The 27,244-nt window shown below is 42.1% G+C and overlaps 1 protein-coding gene across 3 annotated transcripts in view; it reads left to right on the top strand.

Annotated features, from left to right (window-relative positions):
- Positions 1 to 27,244, top strand: part of sema4c (sema domain, immunoglobulin domain (Ig), transmembrane domain (TM) and short cytoplasmic domain, (semaphorin) 4C) — a 114,144-nt gene that overhangs the window by 36,745 nt on the left and 50,155 nt on the right. The window contains exons 2-3 of one of the 3 annotated variants that reach the window (XM_055011507.1): positions 1,348 to 1,462; positions 24,342 to 24,547. In XM_055011507.1, the coding sequence (XP_054867482.1) occupies positions 24,424 to 24,547 (124 nt within the window). In that variant the 5' untranslated portion in view covers positions 1,348 to 1,462; positions 24,342 to 24,423. Of the gene's footprint in view, positions 1 to 1,347; positions 1,463 to 24,338; positions 24,548 to 27,244 lie in introns of all 3 variants that reach the window. The other 2 variants (XM_055011506.1, XM_055011508.1) reach the window with 2 other exon arrangements.

The raw sequence follows: 27,244 nt of genomic DNA, 5'->3' as shown, positions 1-27,244 counted from the left end.
GGGATGTGGAAACCATGAATTAGGCTTTATTTAGCAAAGAGCAAAAGATCTGTGTTTTGGTTAAAATAGAGGGCACTTGTTGTTATGTTACTGCAATATGACCCGGATTAATGTCCAGTTATATTAGACCCTCCATCTACCTCAACCTCCTCCCTATACAAACTGCCTCTATAAGTACAACATCACTTCACCTTCTTGTTACTCTGCCAAGGAACGCGGTGGAGTTATATGACGATTTGTCTGTTTGCAACATTACTCAGAAACGGATTTGGCAGTGATGCGGTCTATAGTCTGGAACCACGGATTTGTTAATGAATTCTGTATTATTGCGAGATAGCAGCATAGCGTCCCTGTAACTATGACAACAAGTGAACACTATGTCATCAGCCTGCTGATGATCACATGATTGCGATCCTACTACAAATCGACTATTGTGGATTTATCGGGCCTTATCTGTCTAAAATCATACAAGGAACAATTGATTAAATTGTGGGGGTGTTTCGAAGTCCCATCAATTCCCGCCGCCCGCTACATATTAAGTCACGTGATACGGTATCTGTACATAACGTACACATGCATAACAAATGCCTATGCTCAGCACAGCGTCATTTTGTTTGTGGGTGCATCTATATTAAATGGCCACATTCTGTGATGCAGTGATTTCTGCCTCGATTTTTTTCAAGATTTCAGCCGTCTGAAATGACACAATGACTGGGCAGCCTTGGTGGAGTACTGTGCTCTCTGTATGCTTTCCTTGTTTCATCCTGTGATGATTTTTACAGGTACTGGAGTAATGCTGTCAAACTGCATCGTATCTACCTATTTATAATAACTTGCCTGCAGTAATGACCTATGGAGTTGCTTTGTAATAGAAGGAAAGTCTCTGAAATCTACCACTTCATCACTTCAGGTTCTTGTTATGACTGATTGGGACAGCAATGTTCATGGCTGGCTAGTGTGTTAGCTCCAGCTGTTCACCAACTAGCCCTGAGAGTAGTCACTAATCACAAAGCTTCTACAACCACGTTGTACATAAGCTGCAGATGGATGGTACTGTGACTGTGTGATCAGGATTTAATGTTTCTATCTGTATATGTGTGTTTGCATGCAGGAATTATACTTACTGGTAGCATATGTGAATTATTGTCTGTGTTTACCTGTTTGTACGTGTGTGTAAGTGTACTCAAGAGTATGTGCAGAATGAGTAGTGCTCTGACAGTCACATTAAAATGATTAAAGCTGCCTTGCCAATCTCTCATGGGCATATGTGCACACACTCACACACAAACAAACACTCTAACATCCACCTCCGTCACTCATTACTCTTCTCTTCTTCTGCTCCTTTAGCCCAATGTGACCTTCGTCTGAGTTGAGTGTCTCCATTCAGCATTCACAAGAAGACAAGAGAGAGGGAGATTAAGAAGAAAGCACACAGACGCGCGAGGGAGGAGAAGAAAAACAAGTAAGAAAGTAGAAACAGAACAAAGGGTGGGGAAGAAAAACACAGCAGCATCTTTTCTCTCTCCTCTGGAACCTTCCTCACCAAACACCACGACTGGCAGAATCAGAGAATAGAACAAAGTGAAGAATGGAGGGGGGGCATGTAAGATGAGCGAAGAATCAAAAGAAATAAGAAAGTGAAGACGAGGAGGAAAAAGGGAAACCATGCAGGAGGGGGAAGGGTGGCAGTTGTCAAAACAAGACATGGAAATTACAGGCATTTTCAGGAACTCCCAGAAAGAAATTATTCTGGAGCGAGACAAAGAATAGAGGAGAGCGATGCATGAGCCGGGAGATAAGAAAGGAGGGAACAAAAAAATGGCAGAAAAAGTTGAAAGTGGGTAGGATATTGGATTTTCATTTTCAGAGCATTTTGTTAAGAAAGATGCTTGAAGGTTATGGGTGTGAGAATGTGTGCGTGCATGAGAGGTGCTCAGACCTTTTCTGATTGTGTGAGTGAAAGTGAAAGGCGGCCATATTTCACCTGAAGTGGAAAAGTGGAAAACAAAGAAGAAAGAAAGAGAGGTAGAGAAGAGAAATGTATGGATTGCTGCACTGCCACCAGTAACGCGAATCTGACAGAGTGAGCACAGAATTTAAAGTTTAGCTTTACTGTGAATGAACTTTCATCATTTCCATCACAACGTTAAGTTGTAGTCTAAATGCAGCAAAAAGTACAAGGTTGTAATTTACACTTTTAGAGTACACTCAGTAAAATCTGACTATTTAAGCTCCAAAAATATAGATGGAAGAAGTTAATGAAAGCTGATGAATATGTAGATCCACTCCTCTCTGTTGCCTTTAATTATTAACATGTACTTTAGAGGTAACAGGGAGAGCTTTAAAGGCTTGTTTTGGCCCTGGGTTTCTACTGCCCAAATCATCTGATTGATGGAGGTTGTTGAAGTTGTGTGCAGCCCGGTGGGAAGATCTGCCAGCCAGGTCTCACTCCCAACTCAACACATCACAACTCATCACACTTTGTCACAATCCCTCAGTGTCACATGTGAACTCGCTGGGTACCCTTTTTCTTTTCCTTTTTCAACATGCAGCGAAGTCCAATAGACCTAAAGTTCCCTGAATGTCAGAAATTGACACTATTGGTCTTTAGTCAAATGTTCTCGAGCAAGTGAAAATGAGAGTGAAGCCCAAAATAAATTGAAATTAAGTGAAAAAATAATGGTTCATAATAATGGTTCATAATAACAGTTCATTCTTCTTCAATGAAAGTTGTGTGACTAAAGGCGCTTTTCCACTAGCACCTACTCGACTCGACTGGGTTTAGGTCGTTTTCCATTTCAATTGAGTACCACCTCATCATGGGTGGAGTCGTGATAGCACGGTGGCCCAGAAGTCCCTTAACGTAATTTGTGTGCAACACAAACACAACACAACAACGGAGGACATCGAGGCAATGGTATACCTGCTAAGGGCGGCAGGTTTGGTTTTTGTGAAGTCACTCTCGTGTGTCGTCACTCCCTGTCCAATCAGTGGCCTGCACTCTGTAGACATTGCGTTATCGGCTCGATTCAACTCGCTTGGAACCCCGCCTGAGTAGGTACTAAAATAGTACCTGGTACCAGGTACTACGTCCTAATGGAAAACCTCACCAACCGAGTAGAGTCGAGCCGAGTAGAGCCGAGTACGTACTAGTGGAAAAGCGCCATTACTACCATCACTACCTCCTCACCCTCTACCTCCCTGTGAGGCTGTTTTATTCTGGAAAATCCCTCTGGGATTGAGAATAGGAACCGGTTATAAGAAACCAAATCCAAATATAAGCCATGACAGGGACAGGAATCATCCTGTTGGGTGGGCATGACTGGTAACGAAGCAGGGCATTACAAAAACATTTTGGGAAATAGCGGAGTGTTAGATGCCGGTTAAACATGGAATTTGAGCTGCACACAGATGTCCACAGAGATGTTTGTGCAGACTCTCGGCAGATGGCAAAAATTTATGTCACTCGGACCCTTGGCTGGCCTTTACATATTCACAGATGCGGAAAGTCTAGTAATCAAGTCATAGGCCTTAGATGGCTGCTGCTATACTTAGAGAATTGAGGATTACAGTAACAACATATCAGAAGACTCATTACTCAGATTGAATAATGACTTTTGAATCAGAGATTGGATCATTTTTCAGATCAGCAAAAGAAAAAATCTTTATAAAATTGACAGCAGCAGGTGAAACTGTATTTTACTCTGGCGACACATGAGGATCTGTGCAGATCACTGCTCACTTACAGTCCATTACACCACTAGTTACGGCCTATTGCCTTCACTGCATTGTGCTCCTCTTACTCCTGAAACCAAACCTACATCGTTGTCATAGTAGAACTCTGGATGTCACGATGTGTGTGAGTGTGTGTGTGTATGTTTGTAGGTGGCCACCTCCTCTAGGAAGCATGTGATGAAGAGCTCTCTCATTTACAATCAGTTGTCTGTTTGATCGAGCGACCGGGAGCTCCGGCAGACTTTAGTAAATTGCCTCCGATGAAAAAAGTCATTTGTATCCCAACTTCCACAAACAGAATACAGAGATGCACCGGCAGAAGAGGGACGTGCTCAAACACACACACACACACACACACACACACACACACACACACACACACACACACACACACACACACACACACACACACACACACACACACACACACACGTACACAACAATGACGGCCAAGCAGTGCGCACATAAACAGAGCTGTGAAAAAACAGCCTCCGGCAACATTTCTCAATCCATATTTTCTCTGCAAGCGTGTGTTTTTCTGTCTCGCACTGTCACAATGCGCTTATCCCTCATTCCCTCTAATAATTCCGGCCCTCTCTTTTACTCTCTCTCTTTCTATCTGCGACTCTCGCAGTGCGTGTTTATCTGTGTGAGGATATTGGTTGCCGATCATATATAGCTTTTCTCTGACAGGGTGCCATCACAGACACAGAGCGCTCAGGGGGTGGGAAGAGGGGACAGGGAGGGGGAGGGAAGGGGAAGTCAGGAGGAGGTGGGTGACAGAGGAGAGCCACTGAAAGAGTGATAGCAGCAGGAAGAGAAGGAAAACGCAAGAAAAATGGAGGCGGAGGTTATGTACATCACGCCAGCATGACAGGTGTCAGGAATGCACAGATAAATGGACTGCACTTAATGGAAACACTCAAATGCCAAGCAGGAGTTGCAACCTTCATACACACTAACACACCTCTTCACATAGAAATACATATAATACCACATATGCTATAAATTCTCTAATAGCGAATGGGATTTTATTGACTGCGACTAAGCAGGCCTTCTCTGAAAACAGGCTTGTGTTCAGCTACTCCTGCCTAATTTGCTGCTAAAGCTGTTTGCTATTAATGCAAACTCTGCATTTTTTCTATGTTTACCTGTTACACTGATGAATTCAGCATAATGCACATTTCCTCTGCACTAATTCGATCCGTACAACAAGAGGCTTGTCGCGCTCGTTTCTCTTTTCTTACAGAAATACTGTTTGATCCACAGTTTTTTTCCAATTTGCTGTTTATTCAATCACTGTTACAGGCTGTTTTTCAGTGAAACTTCCCACAGCATCGTCTCACATTTAAGTCCCTCCAGCATATAAAGAGGCATAATCCTTTTTCTAGTTGGCTTTTAGTCAAAGGTCTCTGCAAGGAGTGGAACTAAAGTAAAAACAATTTGACATTTTGAGAAATACACTTACAGACGGGTGACAGATTAAAGGAAAAACCAACATAAAATGTCTTAGTAAGAGGTCAGGTCACTATTCACCACCAGAGTAAGCTGCCTTGGCATTGAATCTCCAACAACTGGGGATGAACATTATTCTTCTAAAAGATATTCCCTCATGTGGTGTCTGGATGGTGCCTAACACAACTGGTTGAGATCTGGTGACTGTGAAGACATAACTTAGATCATTTTTGTCCTCAACAAACAATTCCCACCTGATCTGGATGTTATCATACCATTCAATAGGCTTTGTCAGGGCACATCAGTTCCCATAAATAGTTGCAGTTCAGGAAATCCTCCACCTCCTAATAGACTCAGTAGGCCGTTATCACCCTGTTTAATGGTGCTCTGTTATCACCTTATTTAATGGCAGCGTTGCCTCTATTTAGCTCTTCCAAAGAGGAACAAAAGTACGTTTGATGAAGGGATGAAAGAGGCAGGGGAGCTTCATCCAGGAGACTAAAGGTCAACTACCATCCTGAACCAGACTTATATTCTTACTCTCTCTTGTGGTTTTGACACCTGCTCTCACATTGTTTTGTAGTATGTGTTTGGTTAAATTTAGGAACTAAAACTACTTGGCTGGGATTGTAAAAGGATCTTGGTACCAAGTATCAAAGCCCCATTTTGTTATTCACATGACAGCAAAAAGTCACTGACGTTACTCTGGTGATACCAAGCTAGTAGAAGGTGGAGGAAGTGTCTACTGACCCATATGTATGGGAATGATGTGTGCTGATAAGAGACCATGTCATGGGATGATAGCGTTCAGATAGGGTGAGCATACAGTGACCCTTGGATGAGGCATTGTCATCCTGGAAAAGACCACTCCCATCAAGATAGGGTTGTTTTATCATACGATACGGATGATCACCCAGAACAATTTTGTTTTCATTTGCAGTGACCCCTCTATCTAAAAGGACAAGTAGAGCCAAACCATGTTTACAAAATGCCCCCCTAGAGCACAACAGAACCTGCAGATCCAATCACTGTAGGAGTCAAGGGTTCAGATTTTTCCTTTGTCACTCGCCTGTACATTTTTATATATGTACGCTGAATAAAGTCATCAGCCAATTAGCATAGAAGAAAGTCAGGAAACTGGGGGAAACAGATGTTCTGGCACCTATCAACACCTCCAAAGCTCACTTTTTCACATTATTCCAGGATTTTACTACACATGAGCAAGAAATAGTTCAAGCACATGACTCCCTGTAAACCAATGCATTGTGTTGATTAATGTAATGTATAAAATACTGAAGTGGTTATTCCTTCAACAGAAATGCTTGCCAGATCATTCTCTCTTCAACAATGTTTCATATTAAAACTCTTTTGCTACCTTAAATAGCATAGTCATTTTAGTTGCTCTGCTGTGTGAAGTGTCGACAAGAAGTGTTGAGTTTAACAGATGGTAGATCAAAAAAACAGCAAAGTAGGAGCAAAGTGAATTATTTAGCGAAGGAGAGCAGTATTTGGTGTGGTCTTTCTGTACTGATGAAATTGTGCATTTTGCTGAATTTACTACATGAGGCATTAAAGTAAATTCAATTTCCACTTTAACATTTTTTTCCCCTAGTCTTTAGGGGGCCTTTGTTTGTGTCAACCAAGGCTACAGGCATGCTACACACAAGGAAGTGCTTTGTTACACACACCTACACACACACACACACACACACACACACACACAGGTTCCCCACCATCAAGTTTGATGAGGTGAGCGAATGTGAACCTGCGCATCTGGCATTCCTCCGTCCTTTCCCTCCACGCAGCAGCAGTCCCTGTGTCTGTATCGATCCCATCTTATCTTCCCGTAAACCTGGACCTCTTTTCTCTCCTCCTCGCCTCGCCTCGCCACCTCCAACCCTCCTCTCCTTCCTCCTCATTGCTATCAATCAGCCCATGTGTTCAACAAAGTAGAGAGCAGGGAGTGGTTAATGTTGAGCCGGGCCGGAGGAGCAATGTACGTGGTTCGCGTATCGCCTTTCATTCTTAATGGGTCCAGTCAGGCTCTAATAGACCCTGGGTTAGAGCATCGAAGCCCACCACTCTCTTCTCATTCCTCTCACCTTTCATTTATCCTCTCGTCAACAAAAATCTGTCTGCACTGTATGTCTGCCAGGTGCATTTTTAGCTGCTGACTGTTGATTTCGCAAACTGATCCGACAGCTCTCCTTGGCAGGTTTTCTTTTTGTTTTTCTATTTATTCATTTGGGGAAAGACTCGCTTCTGCTGAGTATGCACATGCTTCTTCAGAAATTCCCTGCTTTGCATTTTTTACTGTAATGCACATTCATTCCTGGGAGCTGCCCAGTAGAACCACAGGTTGCTAATTTTGGCCACTGGGAACTGCCCAGTACCAGAAGCTCAAGTCTTTTATTATCTCCAGACTTCTCTCAGCCACTGAACACATTGACTTTAGCTGGGTCAAGTGCCTTGCTCAAGGGCACCTTCACTGTGAGTGGTGGTTGACTCAAGGATAAATGTCTCTTGCTATTTTGCTTTACCAATGTTGCTTGCCTTCCAGGCCAGTAAAGAATCAAAGTGGCACTCAAACACGAACCCAGACGCAGTGTTCTGAGTTGCTATAAAAGTACAGAAATAGCAATAGTATCTCTCTAAAATCTCTTAATTAATACACAATTAGCTGCGTATGAATACTTCATATGCTAATTTTACCAGCAAAGAGTTTAGCAGCTAAAGCGCCTCTGAGAGAAGAAATAACACATTGTTCCTGGGTTTAAATCAGAAGCTAAAAAGCTCAACATTGCGTAGGTGGTTTGCAGCCAAGTGTGAAGTGGCTAGGATGAGAGTCACCACCTCCAGATCTGAGGCCACGGTTCTCTGAAGGAAACCATTGGATTGCTCTTTCTGCTAAGGGATTTAAGTATCCTGGGATCTGGTTCCCAAGTAACAGGAAAATAGAGCGTGCGATGGACTGAAAGACTGATGCAGCATCATCAGTTATGTAGATGTTGCACCAAACTGTTGTGGTGAAGAAGGAGCTGAGCCCGAAGGAGAAACCTACCAGTCGATCTGTTCCAACCCTCACCTATGGTCATGAGTTTTGGTTAGTGACCGAAAGAATAAGGTCATGGATACAGGAAGCTGAAATGAGCTTCCTCTGTAGGGTAGCTGGGCTCAGACCTAGAGGTGGAGGAGCTTGGAGTAGAGTTGCTGCTTCTTCACGTTGAAAGGAGCCAGGTGATTAGAATGCCTCCTGGGTGCCTTCCCATGGAGGTTTTCTGGGCACGTCCAACTGGGAGGAGACCCCGAGGTAGATGCTGACCTTGCTGGAGGGATTATACGTCTCATTTGGCCTTAGAACATCTCAGGGTCCTCCAGGAGGAACTGGAAGGCATTGCTGGGGAGCCTGCTGCCGTCATGACTACACTCTGGATAAGCAAAATGTAAATGGATAGATTTCTTCATTTAATATACTACAAGGCTTTACTACTTTAGCTTTTGCTGGTCTCATATGAGCAGAAGTGTAAGATGACTAATTATTGGCTATGTAAGCAAACTTCAGTACTTTTGTATAATACACTATAACAATAATAATAATAATAGTATAGTACTCAGGCAGTTTACTGACTCATGACTTTCCTCCACCTCTGCTGTGACAGTATTTCAGCTCAATGCTACACAATAATTTAGCCAAACAGCATTTACCACTTTCATTTGATTGTGTTATATGATCAGATAAACTTACGTTTTAGTCAGACTATCGAATTCATTGCTTCCCAACAACAAGGATGGGATTCCTAGAAGGAGTTGAAAGAAAAGTCTGGTGGGTAACAAGTTGATTAACAAGATACAACAGCAAGAAAAATCATACATGCTAATTTACACATGTATGTTCCTACATTTTATAGATGTTCCCCTATTTAAACTGGAAATCATGTTTCTGGTACAAAAAAATTCTCACCATTACGTATGCTTTAGATTATAATTTTAGCATTTTTCTTGTTTTGCAAGGAAAACCTACAGGATCATTTCACCTTTTTGGTGTCAAAACTGAAGAAATTTCTGTTCAGTTGATGTCTATCGTAGTCGTAGACATATAACAAAGGGTCACAAATAGACATTGGTTTGATTTAAGACAAGCATAAAAGGTTGGAAGAACCGATCTAGTTTGAATTTTAATCATAATAGGATCAGATGTTGGGTAATAATTTTAATCTTCACCTTAATCTCTACCTATTGTTTTTCAACATGTCTGGTGGTTTTTCCCATCATGTTTTTTGCAGTATCTGACTTACTTTTAGCGATGTTGCTATACTCCCAGATCTCAGCACCTAATCTGAAGAATGTTGCTATTCAGCACAGGTACGATGACCAGGTCTACAAAATGAAGTTTTTGGGCTGGAATTTAACTGGAATTATTCTTCAATATCAATATCCTATTAAAGCCAATCTATACTTACTTGCTTGCATGTATCCTTCCAGGTCACACAGATGATCAGAGAACACTTAAGGTCACATTTTAACCATGCACTTATGCAGTAAAACACATTAAGTTGACTCGTGATGAATCTGAATAAGCTCAACACAGAGTGTCCCTGGGCCTGAGGTACACAACATCTGATGAACACTTACTGAGAGACACATTCTACATTTAGTTGAATCTAAATGCTAATACAGAAGGCAGTTGGGGAGGATGAAGGAGTTAAATGAGCTGAAAGTAGGTAGTGGTGTAGCAGCAACATTGCACTGCTCAGCACTGATGCATGCAGAGAGGGTGCTTATATGGACCATCTAGTGTTAGAGTTTTAGCCGTAAATGTTTAGACAGCATATATGCCCATAAAACTACTCTCAAGTACTGCAAGGTAAACAGTATAGCTTCATAAATAAACAACAACCATAATAAGAAATTATACCATGAAAGCCTTGGCTCAAAAACATTTACACTACAGTTGGCCATGTCTCCCCTCTTCAGTCTTGTTTTTTTTCTATTGACTGTCAATCTATTCATCTCTTTGTTAGTGTGACCCGGCCTCCCTCCCCACCTGCCCACCACTGAGAGGTGTGTGGGCTGCTTCTATAGGAGTCCAGCTAGGTGTAACCTTTCTGCCCTGTGGCACCTCACCGGGATCCAGGGCTCCGGGCTCAGCATGAACTCTTCCCAAAAGAACAGAGCTGAGGAGAAGGGAGAGGACAGAGAGAGTGGGAGGGAAAGCGAAAGAGAGCTACCGGACAATTAGCCCCCCCAGGAGCTTAGTAGGCGGTCGCCCCGAGCCAGAATGCACCGACTGTTTGGGGGACTGGCTGCCAGCGAGAGAAAGCGAAGTGAGGGGGGAGATGGTGTGTGCGTGGGCGTGTGTGCTGTGCACGTTGTAGTGTTTTGCATTCACACGCCCAGCGGTTGTTGTTCCGAAATGAGACAGTACGTCGGGAGCCCACAGGCGTCAATACGACCATTTCTATTATTCAGGGCTGATTACGGCGCTAAATCGTACAACGGTGAATACTTTTTAATGAGCTATGAAATACAACAGAGAAAGTTTGTCAGCTGTTTTGTTTGTCTGAATCTGGCTGGCGGGGAAAAAAGAGCATATTTGCTGAAGTGATTTGATTAGTGCGCTGGTGTGTGAGGAGCGGGTTGCAACATATGTGAGTGGCGATTTAGAAAATGTGAGTATGTGTGTGTGTGATTGCAAAAGTGCGCTGGGGACACGTGATAAAGCATTCCTTTAATGTTTTGCTTGTGTGTACGGAGTGTATGGTCCACGTGAATTTATGTGTTTGAATTCACCATATATGTATGAAACGTACAACATATTAAGAATGCAGATGTTAAGAAAAAATAGTGGAGGTGCTGTGAGCGTCTATGTGTGTGTTGGCCTGCTGCTCATGAACCAGTCCGTTGCCTTGAGCAAGGCTGATCGACCTGTGACCACGTTGTGATCATGGACCGGCGCACACATGCTTACTTATGTGCATTGATGACAGGTCAAAGCTCCATCCCTGCATCCCCAGGGGCTGCACATGGGTCAGGCACATCAAGGCAGGGCAGAGTGCACGTGGTTTTCCACCATTTCCCACTGCACTCGTGTGCTCATCACAAGCAACATACGCCAGGCTGACAGCACAAGGTCGACCAGAGAATAAAGAGAGAGAGAGAGACCTAGATGGAGATGCTGAGAGAGAGGAAAAGAAAGACAGTGTGTCTGCTCACACATGAGTAACCTAGTTATTGTTGGCTTTCTGCAGTAATCACATTTCTTAAATGTCAAGTAACTGAAAAACTTGGTTTCAGACATCAGGTGAAGGGATTAACAGAAATTGCTTACTGACAGAGATGCATTCTCATTGGTGTTGGAAATAGTTTGTGTCCCACATAGTCAGTGACATCCAAACAGCTGTCCAAATAATCAATTTGCCTTAAGTCCAGTCCAAAAGTGCATAATCTTTAAGTGTTTTGACTGAATGTTCATTGTCATGTTTATATTGATCTCACTGTACTGCTATTTTAGTTCAGGTTATTTTGCACGGACTGACATATCTGTATTATATCATCACATCCAAGGACGCTGTGATGGCAGGAACGGTTACTTTAACAGTTGTCGATCTAATAAATGTGCTAACGTAAGCGTTGATTTACAACAGCCTCAGCCTCATTTATGCTTGTCATTAACATTTTGGTAGCTTTTTTTTCTATCACCATCCTTCCTGTTCTGGCTCAAGAAGATGACATACCTTTTCTTCATCCCACATACAAAACTTTCATTGTTTCAGTTGTTTTTCCATCATTGCATTTGTCAGAATGAATGTGCCACTATATCATAATATAGATTTTAAATCATTTCTGTCCAGTCATGCTGTGAAGTATTTATTTTAATATCCTGACAGGGTTTGCTCATTTTACTTTTATTATGGATTTTACCGCAGAGGCCCATGCACTGATGACATTAGCTGCTCTAGCGATTGGTTGGAATTAGAACTATGGACCTCTAGGGCACAGGGTTTAGAGCCAGTGATTAAAGTCTTCTATGTGCTGTGAAAATTTGCCACTATTACTCAAACTTGAGATGTTGTTTGGGTGACTGTCATCTCCTTGAGGCAGATAATTCCTGCTGCAAAGGGATTTCATATATTCAATCAGATTTCTCTGAAATATCGTTGATTCGGCTATTTCATTGCACTTGCCTATTTACACATCCTGCAGACATGGAGCAACATTAGCATTCATTTGAAGTTGTATTCATGACTTGATGAATATAAGTTGAATATTCACTCTGCTTCTAGCTATTGTTTAGATTCCATGTTCAAGAGTGAAATATCGGACTCTGCATCTATTTAATTTTTCACTGTGTTCACCAGCTACTTCTAACTCTCTGTTTGATGCTTTCTTTATCGGAGCCTTTTCATTAAAACAGCTACCTGCAGTGGATAGCACCAAGACTGTCAGGAGGGGTAAACTAAGACAATAAAGCTGCCAGGCAAAACAGCTAGCTACAAGATGCTAAAATGTCTCCTAGAACTGAAGGCATGAGACTTCTCTGTGAGTTCATTTGAATGAGTAATCCCTTTCTAGTATAGTATACAGCCTCGAGACTGCCACCTGAAAGTCGATGCTTCGAAGTATCAGTCGAAAATCATCAATCCAACTCAGTGTCGAACATTTGTTTATCCACATAAATACATGCTCTTTTCCCATCATTAACTGATGAAACTAGAAAATCAACGTTCGTACGGACACCGAATCGCGTGACCTAAATACGTATCAGGCGGAGGGAATTGATTGGACTTGGAAACATCCACACAATTTAATCAATTGTTCCGTTTGTCATTTCCAAAGGATAAGTCCCGATGAGTCTGCAGCAATCGATTTGTAGTAGGATCGCAATCATGTGATCGTCAGCTGACGTAGCGCTCACCTGTTGTCATAGTTACAGTGACGCTGTGATGTTATCTCGCAAAGATACAGAAATCTTTCACAAATCTGTGGATCCAGACTATAAGCTGCATCACTGCCAAAATCTAATCACTTGGTCCTTGTATCATTTCTGACCTTCCCTGAATATTTCATCCAAATCTGTTATTCCATTTTTGAGTAATGTTTCACACAGACAGACAGACAGACAGACCAATGCAAATCGTCACATAATTCCATTACATAATTATGTTCCTTGGCGGAGTAATAAGTTGGAACCAGAGTTGGAGTTACACTCTTGATACCAGCTGAGTTAGAACATTGCTATAGGTAACTTTATGTAATGTAGGTCCAGTGTTGTGGAAAATGAAGGGTTCTAGTGTGTTAGAAGCTACAGTGCTGTCATATGTCTGTGCACTGTCTGTGACTCAAGCTTGTTTATACTGGTGCTCCACGATATATCTTCTGGTCAGAGTGACCAAAAAAGCACGCTGGTTTACATACTGCAAAATTAGACGCAATGTAGTGGGACATCCTGGTATTTTTGGCATACTGCTTTCAACATGCATATCTTTTTCTGGCATATGATATAAGATGGTAATATGGGCGTTGGAATGCACCCTAAGTGACTGTAGGTAGCCATAAAGCGTCTAAGTTCAAATGTAACAGTTATTTAAGTGTTATGTATCATGTTCACTGCCCTAAAAGAAAGGAAATAAAGGCGTTGTTCATGCAATAATAAATAAATAAATAATAAATAAGGTACTTCTCCCTAATCATTGTAGAGTTTGTCTGGACAATGGCAATGCCTTGAATTTACTTTAAGTGATTTAATTTGTATATATTTACTTAGCCTTTAAAAATAGACTTAAAGAACATGATTTTAATAGAAATGCATGTTGCCTAATAATTATGCTAAATCATAATGCAGCATATGTTAACATCAACAACAAAAAAACAAACAAATATTCAAACCATTGTAGTAAGTGGCTGAATTCAATTTAACAAATAATATTCTGATTCAGATACAGCCCCAGTCGCCAAGAGGGCTTGAACAATTTGGGGAAAATATCATCTTTCATTGATATAACATATGTATTGGTGCAAGTTTAATATCTAGATTGAAGCTTGACCAACTTGTTGAATTCTTGGGTTCACTGAGTCTTTGAAATCTTTTCCTGTAATAAACTGCTTTTGATATCTGCAAGTATAGATCAAATGCATGAGTCAAACCACGGCTCACGTATTGCTGAATCTTTCTACTGAGAGTTCAAAGGTTCTGAAATCTATACACCCACAAATGTTTTGTGTACAATATGCTTCCATCTTACACCGCCACAGACCCACACCACAGATGGTCCTGCCGTCTGATTAGCTGGACATCAGTCTGTCTGGTTTCATCTCCCCCTCATCTCCTCTTCTATCAGTTCCTCAGGTCTGAGCAGGTGTTTGGCCTGCAGTCAGAGTCCAAATCAGATCCATTTCATCTGTAATCAGCTGCAGCCCCTGGCACTGATGGAAGAGATCAGAGCGCCAATCAAAGAATTATAAGTCGACCACGCCTGACCAGCAGACCATGACACGGACAAGGCGGCGAGGCGGGGAGAGGGGGCGAGCGAGCAAGAGCTACAGTAGGGATGAAAGGAGAGGAGATGGAGATTTGAAGGCTTGCAGAATCTCCCAGGGGAGAGACATGAAAGAGCAGGGTGCTGGGGGGAGGCAGCAGTGAGGGAGGCTAAGATGTTACACTGCAGTCTCTCATGGGATTTTTTTTCTTTTTTTTTTGACGTTTCCATCAAGTGGAAATAGGTTGTTTAAAGTCAAATGCGGTGCTCAGTTCCGCTTTGAATTGAGGTAATTAGGATGGGTAGTGAATTCCAATCACGGTGTGAAAAGAAAGTCAATGACATTAACTTGATGCATTTGAATTGCTTGATGCCCCGACGCCGGTTAGCAAATCATTAGTTGTATGCAAATATGGGAAATCATGTGCTCAGGTGCATGAAAATTGATGAGTGGCTCACATATTGATGATTGCGACTTTAAAGGGGGATTTCAAATAGTTTTTTAGAAGACGTTAACAAGGTATCGGATGTATCAGATGGACCAAACATGATCACACACTCTTTGGCATTTATCTTCTGCATTCATACACACGCACATAAACTCGCTGTGTGCAGCTGATCAAATCCCTCTTTGATTATCAGTCTTTCATCTGCGCCGGCTCAACACAAACAATCTGGCAGCACGCAGCACAGGCACTGCCATAAACACAGCTCTTTAATGTGAGCTGGTCAGCATAAACACTCCACGCACACATTTGCTTACACCTGTATTCACAGATATGCTAGTTAAAGCTATCACTTAGATGCAGACTCACTGATGCCTGATATTGTTTTAAGCCATATGCTCAAATCACAAAGACTCTACACACACACACACATACGCGCACACACACACACACACACACACACACTATGTGCTTTAAGTGTCCACCTGTGTCTTTGTAGACTGGTAGACGCTGAGTGTGCACGGCGTGGAAGTGCACTTGTTTCCCTGTCAATGGCGTGTCCATGTCTGCTCCATTAGGTCCACACTCAGAATAAAAGCACTGCATCAGCTCTGTTGCCTCCATCCTTCTTGTCAGTGTACAGAAAAAAGCTTCTCACTGGACTACTGTAGAAAGGTGTTTTCTTTGTCAGCCCTGTTGCACGCAAGGCTCTGGAGCACTGTATGAATAAGTGAGAAGAAATAGCAAGAAAATGCTGAAGTCCATGTTGACTTCTCTCACTTCACATCCCACAAGTCATGCATTTTGCAGGGAAAGCTGTAACGTGATATTTTTCAGTCTGATTCCAGAGCAGTTTTGCTCCGGACTTGAACTCGGAACCTTGAAATCTCCTCTTTGAAGTATCGCCACAATTGCACTCACTGTATATTTTTACATTTATAGTCCAGGCATTTAGCTAAAGCTTTCTTACAGCCTTCTTACGGCATGTGAGCTCGGATTCAAATCATCAAAACCGATTTTGAAGGACTGTCGTGTTTTTAAGGGCTGATCTCTTATCAAAACTTTTCAGCTGTAAAAATTCCTCGAAATTGGTCAAATTATCATACGTTATATCTTCTCCCAGGGCTCTCTGGTGGGTTCACAGACTCTCACATAATACTTTGAACCTTTCAGAATACATTTGAATCACAAAAATGAGATTTGGTGAACTCGGGTCACAAATTAACATTTGGCAATGAATCTTTCTGTGTGGAAAAAGATCGTGTTTTTAACAACTTGTCTTTTGAAGCTCTGTCTGAACATAAAGTTCAAAAAGCTGAACTCTGCCATAAATTATACTGGTCTTCTTGTAGGAGCCGCTGTTTTATTTCTGTGACATCCACTGCCTGCAGGATGGAGCTGAAGATTTCGTCCTATGTCACAGGTCATGAATACCAAATCTATAAGGCTTTGTGTTATTATTTGAATGCTTTTCCAGTAGAAATAGACTTTTTCCAAGCATTATCTCAAACAAAGTGTATGTGCAATGGGCTTCCTCGTTCAGTTTGGTTTGAAGACACTGCTGCTCTTTTCCAGAAAGTTCTTCAAACAAGTTGACTTGTGTTTGAACAATGTTAAATTTATCCTTCTGCACCAGCCAAATGTTCTAGTTTCAATCCTTGTTAGTGGCTCTAAATGTAACTCCAGCATGTTTACATGTCAACAGCACAATGCTAGCATGCAGATTTTTTCAGGCATAGCTAATGTTGACCATGTTAATCCTTTTGGTTTAGCGTGGTAGTAACATTTGACAGTTAGCACAAGCTACAGCTTAGTCTGACAGGAGTGTCAATATTTGGCTGTTATTTATTCACAAAGTAAAATACTGGACCAAATATAATTACAATAGGAAGTCAGTGAGCATTTTTCACCTTAAAACTCCATCGTACTAGTGACAGTCTCAGAAACATCAGGAATCAGACCTCCAGGGTTTCATATGGAACAAGCCAACCCTGTCATCTTACAGGGTGAGGCTTCTCTGTACTATTATTCTATGTCAGTATCAGTTTCTAGGTTGGCTGAATTACTCCAGTTTTACAATTTCTCATTGTGTAACACAGAATAGTGTTACGGTGTTTGAGCAGACTCAAAGGAGGTGGGTAGAGAGAGGCAGGGACCTCAGAGATCTGCAGATACTACAGAGTGCAAAGATGTCAAGCTGTTTTAAGGTGTGAAGAAGTTATGGATGAAACTTCTAGCTTTTAGAGGTTCAGTCAATGACTGGAAAGGGACTTTAAAGTTTTTACCACATGACAGTGTAATTGCATGCCATCTATGGGGACCTTGAAGAGTCATTGTAAATTTCAGGTTTCTTTCAATAGTTGTTTAGGCATTTCACCCAAAACCTGATGGTAGTTCTAGATAAAAAGTCAGGGAGTCACCAAAGCCATGAGGACTATGAATGTCTGTAGCCAAATTGTGGACTAAAATACGAAATGAATAACCAGCAAACCAGTAATGTCATCTACAGAGACACACTGCTTTTTCGGCTAAAAATACTCAAAAAGAGGCAGATTTGTTTATTTATAATACTGTGTGTTTAATTTATTGTATTAATATAACTTTGACTAATCACTACTTATTTTACAGCAAATGGATCTCCAGAGCCTTGTTAGTCTTTGTTTCTGAGTTTCAGTGTTCCAGGCTTCTCTTGCTCTTTCAGAGATTCCCCTGCTAAGACTATAACTCTGCCAAGAAACGCCCGTCTTTGAATGTTGAAAATCAGAAACCCATACGTGTCCAACCATTAATGCGCTGGTGCTGCTCCAGCTTCTCAATATCATGATTTCAAAGTGAGGAGAACGCAGCATAAAAGTCCTTCAGCCGCTCTCAGCGGCTTTTGTCCACGGGGTGTGAAATCGTTTGATCCAGCTTGTTCCATTTAGGTGAAACAACCTTTGTGTGCATGTGAGGGTTTTCATTTGTGTGTGTTTTTAAATGCTGCCGGAGCAATAAAAGGTGGAGGGAGAGGGGAGGGTACAGGGCTGCAGGCAGGAAGGAAGGAAGGAAGGAAGAGAGCTGATGGTAGCTTCTGTGTTTGTTTTGCGTGGAGGCGAGATGGAGGGTGGGGGCTGTATGTAGTCCATTTTGCCTGTACGTGTGTGTGTGTGTGTGTGTGTGTGTGTGTGTGTGTGTGTGTGTGTGTGTGTGTGTGTGTGTGTGTGTGTGTGTGTGTGTGTGTGTGTGTGTGTGTGTGTGTGTATTGAGGGGGCAGTTATGGGTTAATGGACATTAAGTCTGTCCCAGTGTGGTCGTCTGGGTGTAGAGTGGTGGGCGATGAGCCCTGGCTCTCTGTAACTCACAAAAAGGTCAGAGGTCAGGGTTAAAAGTCAAACAATGCCTGGAAGGACTAACAATCAGTTGGGACTGTGTGTGTGTATGTGTGTGTGTGTGTTGGGTGGAGGTGAGGGAGGGTAGGAAAAGAGTCTGCCAGAAAAGGAGAGGTGGGAAAAATGAAGGGCAGGAAGAGGACAACGGAAAACAGAGATACAGCGGTGAGGAAAAGAGGACAAACAGATGGGGGTTGAAAATGTTCTCTTATTTTTCGCTCCCCCCCAACATCCGCTCACTTCGAAGAAATGATCCTGCTTTGCTTTTCCCTACAGGGACTCATCTTACCTCCAGATACACTCCGACGTGAAACACACACACACACACACACACACACACCGAACACGCACAAACTAAAAGCACGCACGTAATGACACAAATCGACGGACGCATGCAGGAGCTCTGCAACCTAATCAGAACATGTGGCCTATTTCTCTGTATGTCTTAATGAGCCCTCCAATGTTGAGTGCTGACTGATATTATTAGGCTGCCGTGTCTCAGCTCATTAGCTAAACCAGGCTCAACAACAACACCAGCAGCTAAAAGATGATTTGATACCGCCTGTAGAGTTATGTGACACCGCAGGACCTTAAAGAGGCCGTGGTGAGAGACAGAGCAAGTGAGTTAATTTGGTCATCGGGGGAGAGCCAGACTGAATCCCGCTTCTTATGACACAGCGAGGGATCATAAGAGTCGGTTTGATGGAAAGAAATAGAAATATACATCACAGGCCGACTTCAGCCGTCTCCCTCGCTGCTCGTAAAGTTCCCTGCAGATGTGCCTTGAAGATTCAGTGTGCAATTTTAGCAGCATAGTGGTGTCAAGTTAAGAAATGTAGCCAACAATGCTGAATAGAAAACATTACTGAAGGTAACTAATCTGTTTTTAATCAGGAATGGCTCCGTTTTGTCTATTGGCACTGCAGTATGTGCTATTAGTGCAGTTGAATCAATATGCCTTTGCTGCTTTGACAATGGTTTGTTGAGTTGCATGTTCTCAAAGCCTACTAGCATGTTCACCGCACAAGCTTTTGTATAAATTTGATATTACACACAGTGGTGGGATGAAGGCTCGATTACTGTATTAGTACACTTTTACTATGCTAAAGGGTTTGTATTATGCAAAATCCAGTTTTGCATTGTTTTTAAACAGCATTAAGTGTCCCAGGTGTGTCTATAGACACAAAATATGAGAAAAAAAACCCTTCCCTCGTTTCTTCTCTTACTTCATACATCACAAAGTGTGTCTCCGAGTGAGCATTTCAAAATATGATGTCACAACAGGATAAGCTCCGCCTCCAACTTCCTCTTCCTCCTCCTCTGAGCTCTTGTCTGCCTCCAACTGAACAGAGTAGATGCAATTTAAGAATTGTGCCTTTGGTCTTCTTCCTGAAAGGATTGTGGACAGCAACAGCTCAGTGGGATTTAAAGCGACAGACACTGGAACAGTCTATTTGGTTAAAACCAAGAGTATTGTTCAAGATTCAAGACCTTTATTTTTCACAAACACAATTATACATAGTATAATGAGCAGTGAAATGCATTGTGTATATAGGTTTGGTAGAGTGAATGATGTGTGCAGTATTTAGGGCTGCACATTTTGGTGGCATGAGAGACTTATATTTCATGATACAGTAGAACTTCTATGCAAAAGTTGGAAAGTAACACCTAAACTCGCACCTTGTGATTAGGGCCACAAATTACCTGAAAAAATATCACATTTTTAAGTGCAATATGCAGATGGAAGGAGCTGTAATTTGTTTTGTTAAAGGTCAAATGTTACAATGTCCCATTATAAATGAATTGCTGTGGTGCTACAGATATGCCCCAGCCTATAAACTGTACTCTCCAGATGTAATGAGATGTGTTGGTTTGGGACAGACAGCAGTAAAAATCACATAAGTTCAAGGAAATGTAAAATTACCTTCAGTGCTAAAATTACAACTCATGCTACAGCTGCAATAGTTGTCAAAATAATCACAGTATAATTTTTTATACATTGTTCAGCCCTACTTTTGTTAATTATCTCAGGATTGGAGCAGGAGTTGCTTGGGAGTCGACACGACACCACAGCTCATTGCTATATAATTTTTGCATCATTTTGGAACTCATTTTGTCTGATATTTTGAGAAAATTGCAACCTCTACTTTCAATACAGCATTTGGATTTTATAGAATCCATTCACTTCCAAACAGATTTATTAGTTTTTACATCTTTCCTTCAGTAGCATTTCAGAGTTAGTTTGACCACAGCTATCCTCGAATAGGTGAAGGATGTTGCTTGCTTCCTAAAACTGGAAAAGATCAAGTATGAGGTGAATATATTCGCTAAATTCTGTTCTGAAATTGCACCCTTTAAATCACTGAAGGTCTTACCTCCTTACTAATCAAGTTTTCAAACCCCAGTTAACTAAATGTTATGCTTGAATATTCCAAGGACTGTTTTTAGGGAGGTTAAATGGTTAGCTTGCGGCAATTTTTTTCCTTTTCCGTCATCATCGTTCTTAAATGGGATCCTTCTGGAACTGATTGCTTTGAAGGAATCAAGCGTGTGAGGAGTTTTACTAATTTTTGAAGGACTTTTTCACTGATTGGCCTCTCACAGTAGAAGTCGACAAGCTAAGAAACTGCTCCTTGTTGGCAATAGTATTTATGCTAAACAGATGTGTTGTTGGAGAGAAGAGGAAACAGAGGAGATGATTAAAAATACAATGACAGAAAACGGGAAAGCGGAAAAGAGAGGAAGGTATACAGAGGTTTGAACATTTTCTTTAGACTGGCAGAAGCCTTGAATCGCTGTCTCGCTCTTCATCCTCCCCCCTCTTCCGCCTTGCCTCCCCCCTGTAGTGTTTACATGCTGCCTCTCCACTTAATCCGGCCTTCAGGATGCCCACTTCACTTTGTTACCTCTCAGCACAGAGATGGAACAGTGGATGTTGAGGAAGAATTTTTTTCTTATTTCTCCATATCTCTCTCTCTCTCTCTCTCATCCTTTCAGCCCTCCCTGCCTCCCTCTCTGGCTCCCCTCCCATCCCCCACCCCGCCTCCATCTCAATCTCTTCTCGGCTCACTCGAGCGTTGGCCCGGCAAGGCCTCCAGCATCGATCCAATAAAGCTGGTAGCCGCCACTGCGAGGCTTGGAGAGCTTTCACCCAAACCCAGCGTTTAAGCACGCTCATTTAGCAGCGCGTCGCCATGATCTGATCTGGAGGGGGTGGAGGTGTAGGTGGGGGAGGAGGAGGGAGAGGGGGAGGTGAGCTAGTGCTGGTGGAGAAAGATTTGCTTTTTCTCTTTTTCCTTTTTTTTTTCCAGCCTCTTCTTATTTTCCCTCTCAAAAGTGCGATCAATAGCAGTCACATCGGTTTGGATGTGGGCACACAAACGCGAGCACACACATCTCTAAATCTTAATTACCTCCCCTGCCAATCCACCAAGTACACCAAATGTTTGCTTGCCAACACTGAAATTTAATATTCGCATGTGGGAATAGATGAGGAGGAAGGAGTAATATGTGCACTACACTTACTCAGGTAGCTTCTGTCTTTGTGTGGGTTAACGTTTGGCATTTTGCGTCTGTTTAAAAGTCAATGGGTTCCCTTCTCCAATGAGCTCGCATCATCAAAGACACCATTTCACTCAGAGATAGGCAGCAGCAGGTGCAGGAGGGGAAGCTTACAGATGGTGTGTGTGTGCACTTCTGTGTGTATATTTATAATTCATTTCTTATGGGGATATTTTGTCCTCATGTGGATGCAAACATCCGGAGGGATCATTCGTTCCTCCCATCAGCACTGGTTGGATTGAAGTCCAGTAACTGGTTCAGAGTTGAGGTTTGAGTAGCTGGACTTGGTTTAGATTAAACTTAGTGAGTTGGAGTTTCAGGGGTCCTGATGTAGATTCATTTTAAAATTTAAATTAAATGGAAAGTTCACAAAATTACCCCCCCCACACACACACACACACCCACACACCCACCCACACACACACACACACACACACACACACACACACACACACAAAAAAAAGCACTTACTCTTAGTGAGATGTAGTCACGCTGGTTCGTTTGCAGCGATTTCATCTCCCAGGGTTTTGAAATATCCATCTCAGAGATTTCCGCTGCAGTTTGAGTGCGATAGAAGTGAACTGACTTTTGCTTTTGGCGCTCACAGCACTTAAAAATGACATTTAAAATTGTTCCAGAGAGTGTCCCAGATAATCACAGGCTTCTCTAGTTACAGTTTTCTACTTTTTACTAAAGAGTAAGTCCTTAGAAAAACAGTAGACAGAATATTTCATTGATTTTCCTTAAGATCTTAGTATGCTTCAAAATGCTTCTCAGGCCTAGTTTCTAGTGGCACAATCAATTCACCAAACAGATAATCTGGCAAGCTTCCCCTTTTTCAAGTTTCAGTGGGCTACTTCAGGTACTTGTCATGTGTATAACCATGTGAACTAAATGAATGCCTGAGAGGTATTTCCTTGTGCCAAAACAGCAAAGACATGCAAGAGTTATAGAGATCAGGGAGCAGCCTGGACGAGGCAACAGGTTTTAACTTTAGACTTTTTGTCATGGGAACAGCCTGTAAAAAGAAATTCTGCCATTTATTTACATTTTTATTATTTTGAATTTCTCTTCCAGGAGTGCCACAAATAACTTTATCCACCTCTGCTGTATTCACCTAGCAGCAGAAGCCTAAAACACAGAAATCTCACATCCTCAGCCTGCATGACTTGATACAGTTGTAGGTGTGTAAATATTTATTTGCAATTTTGATTAATTGACCCCTTAAGCAATAAATCACTCAAGTGGAACATGCAAATTTTTTTGACTCTGTTATTTCCCTCTTGGTTGCTGCCAAAAAAAAATAGCTGATGATAGTGTGGAGTTGAACATAATGTAAAGTTATTTTCACACTTGGGGACTAATGATGGAGAAGGTAATAATCACAAGGAAATATTTAAGGCCGTCCTTGGCTGATTTCACAGTGATTTGTTAAAAGTGAAATGTTTCAGTGTGACTTTGAGGGTGCGAGACACTTTTATGTGTTTTTTTCCAAAATGACGCATAAGGCGAAGGTTTAATAGCTGGCATGTCCTCACGAGCATACAGAAACAAAGTTAGGAGTACGTGATTTTAATGTGAAATTCCTCTTATTATTGTACATCCATCTCACCTGCAGCATCGTAACAAGTCAATCATCCTGCTCCCTTATTGGACTGAAATGCTGCGTTGTAGCCACGCGCTTGACATGTTCATTAGGTCTAAACCAATTCATTTACAACACAGTGCTATTGGATTGTCCTTGTCTTGACATTCATTTCCCAACACATTGGCGTTTGATGCGTTGCCAGTGCCAATTAACTTTGATAACTCAGCCCCAGCTTAATATACTGCTGCTGAATTGGCTTGACAAGAGTGCGGCGATAAGCTATTTCTGAGCGTTCTGAGTGACGATAGCTGGATTATCGCTCTCAGTGAGGGAGGGATGCTAAAAACTTTCCTGTATAACCGCCCCGGCCAAAAGTCATTAAAGTGTTTGTTTTCGTTGGCAGACGCGCACATACACAGAGGCACATACACCGAGTACAACTAAGTCCTTGTAGGTTTTCACAATTTACATAACTTATTCCTGTTCTGCATTATTGATGAGCATGTTCACTTTTATTCTCTGTGTTTTCAAAGTGAGACACTTATCTTTTAGTGCAGCTTGGATGTGTGAACTGTTTTCTGTGGCATTTAAAAAAATATATACGTTTTAAATACTGTTCTGACTGAACTGTTTCTGATAAACAACCAAGCCAATAAAGGAAGTGAACCTGCTGCTTCCAGCTGATGTGTTGGATTCCTTTCTCTCTCAGCAGGCTGCCAGGAGCTGGGCTGCTCTCGAGTTCCCCTGATCAACTGATTGTTCCTCGGTCCATCACTCAACGGCTGTTCTGACGAATGGGAGCTGATATGGGAGCCATGGGCGGGACAAAGGTCTTGCTCCTGGTGTTTCTGGTTGGATGGGAGAAGTCTCTGTGTCTGAACTGGAACCCAATCCCACGCAAGACTGTTCGATACCAAGGTGAGTAAGCAGCAGAATACCAGCTGATGGAAGAGTTAGACATCAGGGGGCACGAAATTCCCTCAGGTAGCAGCTTACAGTAAAATGAAATACAGAATTTTTCCAGCAAGTGTTTTCTGCCAGATCACAGTTATAGCTGTTGACACAATAAGGTTGATTCTTAGTCTTTCTTTTTGAAATTTGTGCCCCATGGAGAGTTCATATTTGTAAAACTTCTGCAGTGCTTTGAAGAGTGGGAGTCAGCTTTATTTATATTGCACCACTTCACAACATCTGTCATATCAGGGAACTTTACACATTAAAGTCAGGACTTCACAATATTACATTATACAAAGAGGTCCAACAGACTCAAACATTTCAGTTTGAGCAGATCTGTCCACAGTGGGGAGAAAAAACTACAATTTTGCAGAAAGAAATCTCCAACAGAACCAGGCTCAGGGAGGGCTGCCATCTGTCTCGACTGGTTAGGGTGAGGGTAAAGAGGAGAGAGAACAGGATAGCAGAGACAACGGATGAACGATGCATGAGAGAACAGTAAAACCAACGTGGACACAACCCTGAAAGCTGGAAAACATTTTTAGCCAGATGAGCAACTTTGATTCAAGTACCATCTTCGAGTCTGGGATCCAGTTCTCCTTAATAAATCCAGTGATAAATCTGCATTTGAGCATTAGCTTGGGTCCCAGGTAGCTGAGTTTTTGAGAACGGATGTCTTCACACACCAGAAATAATATTGGTCTGGTAGCTATCTGTCAGCTAATGGACCACATACTCAAGATGAGTTACAGGAGGATCTAGTAGAGAATGTTGCTATAAATATACTTTTACATACATTAACTTGAGTAGTAACTCACCGAAAAGGCAGAAAAAAAGTGCCACTTGTTGTCCTCCCAGAGCTTAACCAGCCAGCAGTTTTTACAGCTGCTCAGAAGTACCTACGCTGCAGTTGGTACGTTTTTCTTAGCCAAAAACAAAACTAAAAGAGGTTCTACAGGGGTGGCTCTTGCAGTTGGAATATGCACAAAGATTCAGGCCACCTTAAAAAAGCCTACAAGTTCCTGGAGTGGAAAATTGTTGTAACTGTTCCTAGGACCAGCTGGTGAACTACAAAAAAAAGCTATTTAAAGCTTATGAAGACATTTCATGATAGGTTACTATTGGTCAGTGTTGCAAATGTTCGGGAAAGTTAAACTTCAATAAGTCCTGCTAGCATGTCCACTGACTGCAACAGTTCCAATGGAATGGATAGATTTTTCTGGGAAGTTTTGCAGTTTTAGATGCAGCTGTGACTGAGTCCTTTAAAGCAGATTCATCAGACTGATAGATGTTGGTAGGAACTCCACCCTGTCACTGGAATAATGTATCTGGTTGGACATCTGAAACAAAACCAATAATTTCAGAAATGTATTCCATTAGAGTAATCAGGGAGGATTTTTCCATTATGTCAGAGGTGGATGATTTCTGATTTTTGTTAAAGAGGCCGACATCGACCGTCAGTAAAACAATGCATCAGTCTAATCCTGCTGCTCAACTGTATTTGCACTCTTTATCTTGGCCCTCCTCTGCAGCCAGACCCGGCTTTCTTCACTGAACAATGCCAATTGTTGCAAGCTGAGAAATAGTCTTTTTTTTAATCCCTCAAAGGGGAAGTGCTGCATTCTCTCTCTTGGGGATTAGGGAAATACTATAAAGAGGAGAAAAAAATATAGGGAAGAAAAGGTATATTTTCTCACTTCTCTGTTCCACCTATCCCACCTTTCATCCCGTATCTATCCCTCCATTCTCGTCTCTTCCTGCTCTTTCTTTTTGCCTTTTATCCCTCCCCTCCCCTCTTTTGCTTTGTATGCTGCGGCTCATCGTATGAACCTGAAATGCTCTCATGGCTTTTTCACAAAGAGCTCCGATTTCAGCCGCTCTCGAGGAGAATGGTGCTTGGTGGTGGCGGTGGCAGCAGCAGCGGTGGGGTGTGGGGATATTTCAAAAGCAGCTTTCTCATGCCGCTATCACCCACCCCTCCTTCCTCTCTCTCCTTTTTTTATCCTTACAGCCTTCCTCGTTCTGCTCTTCCCTCCATGCCACGGTCACCACTGTTGTTGTGGTGCGCCATGTGAGGACAGAGGATGGGGACACACACTCAAAAAAAAAAAAAAAAAACTATCGACAGGGCGTTGATAGTTTGCGGTGAAATGCACCAGTGTGACAAAGCAAAGCCAGTGTTGGCAGAGAGCCCCCCAGATCTCTGCTCCGCTTTGGCCATGCAGCACACACTTGTGGTAAAGACACACCAGACAGGGGAAATGGGGACAACTGCACACACGTCTTATATAGATGGTGTAAAAACAAATGTGCTACCAAAACTGAGAAGCATTATATTTTTGGTATTTGTTCTGGAATAAAAAAGACAGAACAAAGGAAAGAAAACTCCCGTTGCTTCTTTTGCAGCTTCACTTCTTGTTCAGGAATGTCTCCGAAATAAAAGCTTTGTCAGGAAACACAGGAGAAGACAGATCACTTCTATCATGCTTGAATTGAGTGTGCCACTTGAGTGCAGAAAGCTTCTTGATGCAAATTGATTTGCATTGGAAACAAGTGGGATTATCGTACCCTCTGACAGATTTCTCCACTTGGTTAAAGAAAAAGGAGATTTTCGGGCTCAATACCGGGTTAAATGACTTATATGGATGGGTTCTTGCTACA

Source organism: Amphiprion ocellaris, chromosome 6 (assembly GCF_022539595.1).
Source record: "Amphiprion ocellaris isolate individual 3 ecotype Okinawa chromosome 6, ASM2253959v1, whole genome shotgun sequence".
NCBI lineage: Eukaryota > Metazoa > Chordata > Actinopteri > Pomacentridae > Amphiprion > Amphiprion ocellaris.
Note: the sequence above shows the minus strand (reverse complement) of the source record. Positions and strands in the feature narration are given on the sequence as shown.